General features: G+C 36.1%; 2 protein-coding genes across 2 annotated transcripts; one reads left to right on the top strand and one right to left on the bottom strand.

The window, feature by feature from the left end:
• Positions 1-330: 330 nt before the first annotated feature.
• Positions 331-2,448, top strand: LOC112526833. The gene is made up of 4 exons (XM_025137255.1): positions 331-353; positions 1,363-1,460; positions 1,647-2,215; positions 2,299-2,448. Exons 1-4 carry the CDS (start codon positions 331-333, stop codon positions 2,446-2,448), a joined length of 840 nt encoding a protein of 279 aa, XP_024993023.1.
• Positions 2,449-5,577: 3,129 nt separating this feature from the next.
• On the bottom strand, positions 5,578-8,113 carry LOC112526581 (30S ribosomal protein S5, chloroplastic). Its single transcript, XM_025136929.1, has 3 exons — positions 7,651-8,113; positions 6,886-7,088; positions 5,578-6,083 (listed from the first exon to the last, which is right to left on the bottom strand). The coding sequence occupies exons 1-3, from the start codon at positions 8,086-8,088 to the stop codon at positions 5,834-5,836; spliced, it is 891 nt and encodes a 296-aa protein (XP_024992697.1). The 5' UTR covers positions 8,089-8,113; the 3' UTR covers positions 5,578-5,833.
• Between the last annotated feature and the right edge of the window lie 2,320 nt (positions 8,114-10,433).

Raw genomic sequence — 10,433 nt, 5'->3', positions numbered from 1 at the left:
TTACCACAATTTGCCCTTTTTCTAGATTACAATTTTAATACAATTAAGAGGCATTAAATGTATATTTTTGTAAATATTTAATTTTATATCACTAAATACTATGTTTTTCCCTCTTATTTGTTTTAAACCATCATTCACCAATTTCATATAATTTCTAGGGCTTCAATTTCTTTCTAACATTTAGGGTTTCTCGGAAACCGGTTCCCGTTACTTCAAATTTCAGGTTAGAAACCACGTTTTGGTTGCATTCTAATTTCTTGACGGGATTTTATTTATTTTATGCGGTTTTTTGATTTTGAAATTCCAGGAAGGACTACATTTGTTGCGGTTATGGATTCCGATGGTTTGCGTATGTGAGTTTTCTTCTTTGCTCTTTATTAGTTTCCTTTTACTTGTTTATCATAAAAACTCTCTAAAGTTTCAGACGATTATATGTAATCTACCTCTCAATTCGATTACTTGATAATTTCCACAAGCACAGATTCCGCAAAGCGAGTGAATCTTCTTGAAGGCTGTCTTCCATTTCCCCTATCATCGTAGTTAGCGGAAATGCTTTCGATTCCATCCTAGCTGCCCAAATCGTCTTCCCGGTTAAAACCGATATAGTTTTTCTTCCACAAGTTTATTTCAAAATAACGAGATTTACCTTAGTTCATATTTAGTGTGATGAAAATTTTCTCCCCAATCACTGTAACAAAACAAGTTTCAAACTTTTGCATTTTGTACCCTTTTTTTACTGATAATATGTTGATATTCTAAATTTTAGTGATGTTGATGTCAAGTTGTTAATTAATAATTTTTTTTACTGATAACATTTTGATCTGGCGTCGTATTTTTTTCAATCAACATCACTTGAAGACTTGACATCCACGTTACTAAATGTTACAAGTACATCAGGTGATTCAGGTCCCAAAGGGCCTTTGATCTAGCGCTATGTGAGTCTTTGGCCTCCTAAGAGATCAGAGATTCAAACCTCACCAAAGGTGAGGAGGGTTTGTGAGTTTATTTGTTCTATTTTTCGTATATAAATATTATATATTTCAAAAAAAAAAAGAACATCAGGTCGCCGGTCACGATAGGTACTGAATAAGAAAATTTGAAACTTTATGTTAATTATAAAATTTTTTTTGTTACACTAAATAGAAACTAAAGCAAAATTCTTTGCGTTTTGATGCATTTTGCCCTACTACAGTGTACTGGCAAATGTTTATTATTTGAGAACAGGGGGAGCCTTTATTAGTTCTCCAAGACATATTGTTTAATTTAGATATTGAAGGGGAAGACACTGATTATCAATCTCGTTCTGTGACCATGTTTGATTATGTTTGTTTGTTATTCTATTTTTCGAATCTCGTATTTCAGGCTTCATGTGTTTATGCTTGACTACATGAGAAAAATGAACATGAATCAATCCGCTGAAAGTTTTGCCAGAGAGGCTGGAATCGACGATAACTCTTCTGGTGCGTACTCTTTTCTTACCACACATTGTCTTTATCTGTCTGTATTATTTGATGACCGTCCTGAGAATCGTAGCAATTAGAACACCTATTATTTTTATACCATTTTTTCTAATTATTTCCATATTTTCCGAGTTAGTTTTTCAACGATTTATATGTGATTTATTGTGTTTCTTTTCCCTTTTTCAGGGTTTACTCCACCCGATGGGTTTTTGGTTGACTGGTGGTCCATATTCTGGTACTTTTATACTGAAAGGATGAATGATAGATCTAATGATAGTGGGGTCACGATAGAATCCTCTGTTTCAGCTGAGGCTCAAATTCAGGCTCAAACCCATGCCCTAACTCAAGTCTTGGCCTTAGCCCAGACTCAAGCTCAAGCCCAGGCTCAGGCTCAGGCTCAGGCTCAGGCTCAGGCTCAAGCTCAAGCCCAAGCAGCCCAAGATCAAGCCCTTGCCCAGGCCTACCAGGCCCAGGCCCAAGCTCAAGCCCAAACTTACAATGATATGGGAACTAACAACTCTTACTTATATACTATGGGGCAAACATCAAACCAACTATTTCCATTCCATGGAAACGTTGAAAGCATACTAAGGCAACCAATATTGGGTGCTAGAGGGAATGATGAGCAGTATGGTGTTCTTCCTTCTTATATGAATACAAATGTTCAAGGAGGATGGGCACTTCCAGAACCTTCGAGCAATCCTAGGCATAACAGGAACAATGTGGGTCGAATTTCTCGCCAGTCACTGCGTAGGGTATGATGCTAATATGTATGTTTATACGAGAATCATAGAATTTTATTACTAACAATATAGGTGAAACTTTACTTTTATTGCAGGTTAATAGACGTGGGAATCAAATCGGGAGGGATACTGCTAATAATCCAACATCGCAGAGATCAATGAGGATTATGAATGCAACAACACGTCGGCCTCTTGACCCAGATTCATTGGATTTGAATGCTATTTTTGAATATTTCAATATGTAGTAAAGATCCTTGAATGCAACAACAAGCCTAAAGATGTGCAAGGTTGTAGTAACATCTTAAATCTAAGGCAGATATTGTTTCTTTGTTTGTTTCATCTAGATTAAGTTTTTATATGTATATCGTATGCTCTGGATTGGCCCGTTAACATCTTTCATAATTCAGGGCAATGAGCACAACTCTATAGTTTTTGGCAGGCCTCATTGTAGAGGGTCCTTTTACTGCATGATTTTATTGATATTGAAGAATAGAACTATGCGTATACCGATGCAATTCTTTTTCTTGATACTGCTTTCTATGCATGTTTTAACTTGATCTCAAGGATGAAAGTTGTGAATCATAGACTATCTCATAGGTAACACTTTTGCTTAGTTGCTTGTGGTAAATCAAAAGGGGGTCTTCTCATTGCTCAATCTTAATAGGCTAAAACATAATTTAACTTGTATGGTTGACGTACCATCCCACATCAGTTTTGAATTAGAACTTTGAGCCCTTCATATGTCTTAAGTAGTGGGCTACTGATATCTTTGATGTGAGTTCTTAAGTTGATTATAATTACTTTAGGCTTGAGATGTTATATACAACCATTGCCCAAATACAACTGTAATTAATATGTATTAGATTCAGTTATTTGTGGATGCACCCTAAATAGGTATAGATTTCCTAAAGAAAATATACAAATAACTGAGTCTTATACATATTAATTACCTTTATTGTATCTTTTTTTATTAACCTGGCTATCCAACCCGTTATGCGAGCCGACTAATCCCAGAACGACCACCWGCTTTGCAGATAGCTCGGAGTCACTGCATTTGAACCTCCGTGGCCACAAGGGGATTTCTATTTCTCCTTGGATTTGAACCTGAGACATCCTGGTACTTTTGACCTTTGGAGCCAAGCTCAAACCAATCAACCAATCAGGCACCACCCTTGTGGTTTGTATCTTCTCTTTTTGTGTATAACTTATCTTACATATGTTTATGCTATTTCAATCTCTTTGTTGTCGGATGTCGATATTCTTTGGCATTAAGCATCAGACAATAATGTATATTATTTGTTAGACAATATTTTGTCAATAACAGTATTATACTTAATACAACATTATCTGTTTTGCCATACCTGTTGAATCATGATTCATGTATAATTCTTTGTCAAGATATGAGACAGGGGCATTTCCATAAATGTTAAGTATCCACAAAGAGAGAACAACTACATTAACTATTATAACAGAGAAAATACCCAGATTGTTAGTGTAACTTAAGTCTGACAAAGACACATTCAGAATCGAGGATTGACCATGTACTTTTTCTCGTACGGGGCTCATGAAGCTTGACATCACTTGGGAAGTCGCTACCGTCCAAGCTATTAAAATTGTTATAATATGAATAGAGACTAATTAAATTTAAATGCAATAGAATTTTATTAGTTATTTACTTATCTGCAAGTTCAGAAGTGAAAGTTAGTATATTGTTTTGTATACACAAAAGATGGCCAGTTTTTGATCCTTCACACTCAATAGTTAATGGAGAGAGTTATGACTAATGGTTGACAAGTGCACTTCTTGTACACGTCAATATAACCCTAAACCCTAAACTCTAAATCATATATAACCAAACATATCATAATAAAAAAAAATTAAATATGTATAACTAAGGGGATGTTTGGTTCATGGATTTGGATGAAATTGAAAGGAATTGAAATGGCAAAATCCTTTGACCAAATTCCAAATGTTTGGTTCATGGAATAAAATTGATGGAATCCTTTCAATTCCAATAAATTTCCTTCACTCACAGATTTTACATTATGCGGCAATGCCCTCGGATTTCAATTCCTTTCTGACAAATTTCTTTCTTAATCTAAATTCATTCAACGTTGCGTCTACTATCTCATCTAATTGATCTCTGGTTCAATCTCCATCTGGGACGCTTTCTCTCTCTCTCTCTCTCCCTCGTAATTTCTCCATCTATATGAGATTGATAGACAACTTATGTAATCAAGGAATCGATTCAAGATAACTAGCTATCGATATAACTAATCCAATTCCGTTATTCAAAAATTATAAAAGGTCATTTGTTGATATTTAATTCCGATCCCAAACCTGAATTTCGTGAACCAAACAAAAAAATCCAATTCGTTAAGAATTCCATTTCAATTCCATGCAACCAAACGCAATCACAAGGCATGGTCAAATTCCATCAACTTCCCTCAGAGTCAAATTCATTTGATGAATTCCAATTCCCTTGAATTCCATTTTACCAACCAAACGCCCCCTAAGAGTGCAATAGTTGCCAACTATTGGTAACTATAATTATTCCAAAAATAAGAAGACCGAGAATTTGTCAATCATGTACTAGAGTTGCACAAGGCTCAGACTTTTTAAGGTTTGGGCCCGGGCTTTCCAAGGTTGTTATATGTGAGCCGAAAAAAGGCTTGGGCTTTTATTGGTACGGACTAGGCCGAACTGGGCTTTGAGGTTGAAAAGGGTCCGATCGGACTTTTTTAGGCTTAAACGGATTTTCAAGACTTTTTCAGATCGGATCTAGCCCCAAAATTCAGCCTGATCAGGCTTTAAGGCCCAGTCAAGACTAGGCTTCGAGCTCCGATCTCACCAGTTCTAGGTTTTTTCTGACTAAATCATGGACAAGCTTCGAGCTTGACCTTTTTTGTGCATCTCTAGCAGGTATTATGGTTTAATTATTTCTCCTTTCAAAACTATGCAAGATTTCAATTGATACCGTAAAAATTGACATTACCATGAAATACAAAGTAAAAGGTATCAACCAATCAACCCAACTCGTAAGAGTTGGGTTGCACTTTTTCAAAACCGTCACAATTTAGTTGTTTAAATGTAGCAAACCACCTAACCCGACCCATATATAATTTTGAAAAGTCAATCTCATTTGTTAGATAAAGTTAAATCGACAATTGGATTTCTACGTATAATATTGCTTTTAGATACGTGTTTTGACGCGATATGATTTCTAGAAAGCTTTCTTCCTCTTCGTCGTTCGATCGTGGTTCTTGTAAATTGCAATCGAGAGAAGACACGGTTGTGTTTATCGTGATAATCCGTTCATGTTGGTGTTATTATCTGTGTTGTTGTATCTTGAGAGATAGACGTCGACACGTCTCTAGCATGAAAGAGAGAATGGATCTATATTACATAAACTGTTGGATTAGTCGATGTACGCACAAATTGACACAAACAATATGAGCTATGGACACTCCAAAAGACAACCCGATGGGTACCGAACATGGTCCTATGTCTCGAAAAAACCGTTTTCCGATATCTTCTATTGCGATCCAATCGAAGAAAAGAAAATGAACATGAGTAATAACATCGACAAAAAGATAATACAGACTGTTCATTCATACACGTGCGATTTGATCATTTCCAGAGTTCTTCCATCGGGATCCCACGCTCACGAGCAACTTCGCTAAACTGTCTCATTTGCTGAACCGCAACGACCGTTGCTCTGGCGTTGTTGAGGGCGTTATTGCTCCCGAGTTGTTTTCCCAAAGCGTTTTCGACACCCGCCATTTCTAAAACGATTCTAACGGCACCTCCGGCAATGACACCGGTACCGGGAGATGCTGGCCTTAGCATCACCTTGGCTGCCCCATAGTCTCCATCAGACCTATCCCAAGATTTAACAATCAAAATCCTTCGTTCTGAGCAAACTGCGGGTGAGAGTGTGCAAACAAGCAACAAGTACAATAAATAGAAAATGCATCGGGAACCGATGGGAGGGAAATACGTTAAACAAAGAAGGAAACACAAAATGGAGTACTACAAATCAAATGAATTCAAGAAAAAGATACGTTGATTCCCTCTACCAGACGCGTATTAGAACCGTGAGTCCAGGTGTGAACAAAACGAACAATATCTGGTACAATTGACCGGGGATGTTACAGGTGGTATCAGAGCCAGGAACTGACTGGTGTGCCAGCGAGGACCCTCGGCTTCCAGGGGTGAATTGTGAGATCCCACATTTGTTGGGAAGAGAACAAAGGTTGCCTTATAAGGAACTGGATAACTCCTCTAAGCAACATATAAAACCAAAAACCAATGGACACAATAAGTCCCACACAGAGGTAGGGTGTAGGGTCTAGGGGGTAGGAAACAAGCGAGCATAATGAGTAAACCAAACCAAACCAAACCAAACCAAACCAAACCAAACCAAACGAGGCCAGTATATCCCACCCACAGGTGGGGTCCGGATAATAGGATGTATGCAGATCTGAACTCTATCAGAGTAGAGCGGTTGTTTCCATGAAGACCCCTAGCTAGTGAGAAGTGCGTGAGACTGCAAAATAATACCGAACCTTCACAGCAAAACACCCAACCCACGTTATGAGTGCTGAAACTATTAACATATACAATTTGGCACAAGAAGATCGTTACAGCACATAAAAAGAAAGAAAAACCGATCATATTACCTGTGAGGAAACGTCAAGTACTTGGTCATAGGAACGGTGATTATGTTCCTTCGAGCATTGGTTGCAGACTTCTGAACGGCTGCAACCACCTCCTTCGCCTTCCCAACTCCGACACCCACTTGCCCTTTCTTATCGCCCACCACCACGACCGCCCTGAAATGCAACTGTTTCCCACCTTTCACCACCTTGGTCACCCTCCTCACCTGCAACACTAGTCACAGTTCAAGAAATATATCCACTTTTGCAGCCATTTAATCTCTAATCAAGTTGTTTTCATGATCAAATCTTTAATAGTCCGTTTGGTTTTGCATTGATCACTGATGAAATCAACCAAAATATGCAGTTCTTCAAACATTTCTACGAATTATTTGCATCAATCACAATCCCAATTGCATATAGATATACATACATATATATATATATATATATGTATATATATAGAGAGACAGATACTGCAGTTAATTACATCTTTTAGATGATAACTTCATTCATCATAGAGATAATCCACAAAGTTCTAACAAATCTTTGACATTTGAAGTCAAACATGGTTCCTTTTATGAGCAAAATTGATATGAATTTGGTTGCAAATTCAACACCAACATCAATCTATTTGCAGTATCTGTGATAATGATGAAGTCAATTCCATGTTCATCAATTTTTATGATTAAATCTAATATCAAATGAATGAAACGAAAATAGTTCCTTTGACCTTAAAAGTCAAAATGTACCTTAAATAACCCCCAATCTGAAGAAGAAAAAACTCACCTGAACAACTCTTTCTTCAAACCCATCTCTGATCTTATCTTTCTTAACTTTCCCAAACGAACTCGTCTTCTTCACCTTTGAATCCATCACATACACATCATTTCCCAACACACTGACCCCACTGTACGCCGGTCCATACAGCTCTTCATACGCGGCGGCGATTTCATCTTCGCTTTCCGGCGGTCCTTCGTCGAAAGACGTCGGAGGCACGTAGTCTTCTGGCTTTTCCGGTGGGTCGAAGGTGTTGTTTTCATCTGGGTCTAGATTGTCGAAGAATGTAGTATCGACATCGGCGGATTGTGCTCTGATGGAGGGGAAATTGGCGGGTCTTGCGAGGGAGAGCGAGTTGGGTTGTTGGTGAGTTGGGAGGAGAGAGAAGCGGCGGAGAGAGAGGGTGGAGAAGGTGGAGGAGAGGGAGGAAGTAAGGGAGGCAGCCATGGCTATGGTTGAAGGGAAGGTCGAAGAGGATAGATAGATAAAGTGGTCTTACGACACTTATCTTGAAGAAATTGAAAAATGGCAAAAATACCCCCTATCTTTTGTGAAATTTTAAAAATGAACCAAAATCTACCTTTCTGTTACATTTTAGTCACAAACCATATTTTTAGGAAGTGGGTTATAACTAGTGATGGCCAAAAACCGGTCCCGGGCCGAGCCGAGCCAAGCCGAGCCGGTCCCTACCGGGCCTGAAGTTTCTTGTAACCGGCTGTAACCGGTCCTACCATAACCGGCTGTAACCGGTCCTACTGTAACCGTCTGTAACCGATCCTACTTGTAACAATCAAGATCAAGATTCTTGGATAGAATTTAAAAGAAACTTGTAAAAAGAATAAACACTCTTCATTCTGAAATAAAATTTAAATAAAAAACGAATGACAGTCGATAAAAAGTTGTATCATGAAAGAGGAAAAGACACTGCTAATTTGTAGACTTGTTCGTTCATGAGGTTAACACAACAAACACTTGAAGATATTAAATGCACATTGATGTAGCGTGATAAATTGCAGAATAACACTTTGCTCATGAAAAACTGAGAAATGATCAAGAAAAATCTAAGGGGTGATCTTTAATCTCACTTAACACAAAGAAAATTTTAGGGTTGTTTGATTTGTTTTGCATTATATTTGTGTATGGATAGAGATTCCTGTATTTATAAAGTTGTTTGTATATGACAAAAGATAACTGGTGTTTGATTGTTGTGCCGAATAAACAATCTGAATGTTAGAAATGACCATCATATAATTATATAAAGAGTATAAATATAATATAATATAGAATAAAATTATACATTTGGTTCATGTGGTCTAAAAACGGTAAAATAAAGGAAAAAAAATATGCTAAAATGACCAATTTACCCTCATAGCTAAAGGACAAGTGGATGACCATTAGTATGAGGAACCAAATCTAGTATAAATTGCATAGGTAGAAGGCTATTTTGTAATAAATGAAGATAAAGAATCAGTTACGTAACAAATAACAAACCCCAAGGACCAAACCCGTAGTTTACTCTATCTGTTTTATCCCAACAATAGATTTATATATAAAAAAGTTAATAAAACGTTTTATTTTAAAATTGTAATAGTAACTTGTTAAGCCATTTGTGGTCAAAGCCCTAGTGACTATGAAGATTCACCTGGGACGATTTCAAGTCATTCATGGTCGTCTGAGAATTAACCGGTGCACGTAAGTTGGTCCGGAAACCCACAGTTACCCACAACACATGTTTGTAATGCTCTTGAAACATGTTTGTAAACATAATAATCGTATCGTAACAAGCTTGTAATGTTAGTAAAACATGTTTGCAACATGTTCGTAAATAAAACTTAGGTGGTACCATAATATCATGTATCGAAAAATATATTTTCAGTAACATGCAAACAATTCAAAATTGGTATGATACTACCATTTAAATATATTGGTTGTCAATATTGCTATAGTTGATGCTATATGAGTTGTTTTGATTTAATACAAATAAGAAAATTCACAAAAAAATGTTATGAAGGTAAAAAAAAAAGTTGAATCTTCACAGTAAAAACAATCTTCACAGTGTTTTGCTGTGAAGTTTCAAATGTAAAAATATGGTCTTACGGGTCTCACAAAAACAAGCTGGTCTCGCGTAAACCGAATCCTATATATATATATATATATATATATATATATAGAGGAGCGATCAAATGAAAACCACTTCAATTTGTAAAAACCATAAAAACTACTCTCATCCGTTGATTTCATTGTTTAATCTTATGAAATTTTTTCATGAAATTGTTTAATCTTGTGAAATTGTTTCATATAATACTTTTTTNGTTTAATCTTGTGAAATTGTTTCATATAATACTTTTTTTTGATGAAGTTGTTTCATATATGGTTATGAAATTGTTTCATATACTACTTAATGAAACTGTTTCATGTATTTCTCTAAAATTAATGAAACTGTTTCATGTATTTCTCTAAAATTAATGAAACTGTTTCATGTATTTCTCTAAAATTAAAATAATGAAGATGATAATATCCATGATTAACATCATTCACAATAAAAATGATTAATCAACCTCTCRTAATTACAAAAAAAATAAACAAAATGAAAAATTATGATTGGTGGAATGAGGTTTTTACAGTTTTTACAAATTGAGTGGTTTTCATTTGATCGTTCCCCTATATATATATATATATATATATATATATATATATATAGTGAAGGTAAATAAAATCCGAACCTTCACAATAAAGACATTGTAAAAGTTACATTCATAATGTTTTATTGTGAAGTTTAGTGTAAAATGGTA

The sequence above is a fragment of the Cynara cardunculus genome (genome assembly GCF_001531365.2).
Source record: "Cynara cardunculus var. scolymus isolate 2C chromosome LG 14, CcrdV1, whole genome shotgun sequence".
Classification (NCBI taxonomy): domain Eukaryota; kingdom Viridiplantae; phylum Streptophyta; class Magnoliopsida; order Asterales; family Asteraceae; genus Cynara; species Cynara cardunculus.
This window is presented reverse-complemented; position numbering and strand designations above follow the sequence as displayed.

Excerpts from the sequence above, each read along its gene's own strand:
- LOC112526833 (XM_025137255.1), top strand. The coding sequence starts at position 331 with ATGGATTCCGATGGTTTGCGTAT. Across the intron at positions 354-1,362 it reads GATTCCGATGGTTTGCGTAT|GCTTCATGTGTTTATGCTTG; the intron begins GTGAGTTTTCTT and ends CTCGTATTTCAG. Across the intron at positions 1,461-1,646 it reads AATCGACGATAACTCTTCTG|GGTTTACTCCACCCGATGGG; the intron begins GTGCGTACTCTT and ends TCCCTTTTTCAG.
- LOC112526581 (XM_025136929.1), bottom strand. The coding sequence starts at position 8,088 with ATGGCTGCCTCCCTTACTTCCTCCCTCTCCTCCACCTTCTCCACCCTC. Across the intron at positions 7,089-7,650 it reads TTGAAGAAAGAGTTGTTCAG|GTGAGGAGGGTGACCAAGGT; the intron begins GTGAGTTTTTTC and ends CTAGTGTTGCAG. Across the intron at positions 6,084-6,885 it reads TACTTGACGTTTCCTCACAG|GTCTGATGGAGACTATGGGG; the intron begins GTAATATGATCG and ends ATCTTGGGATAG.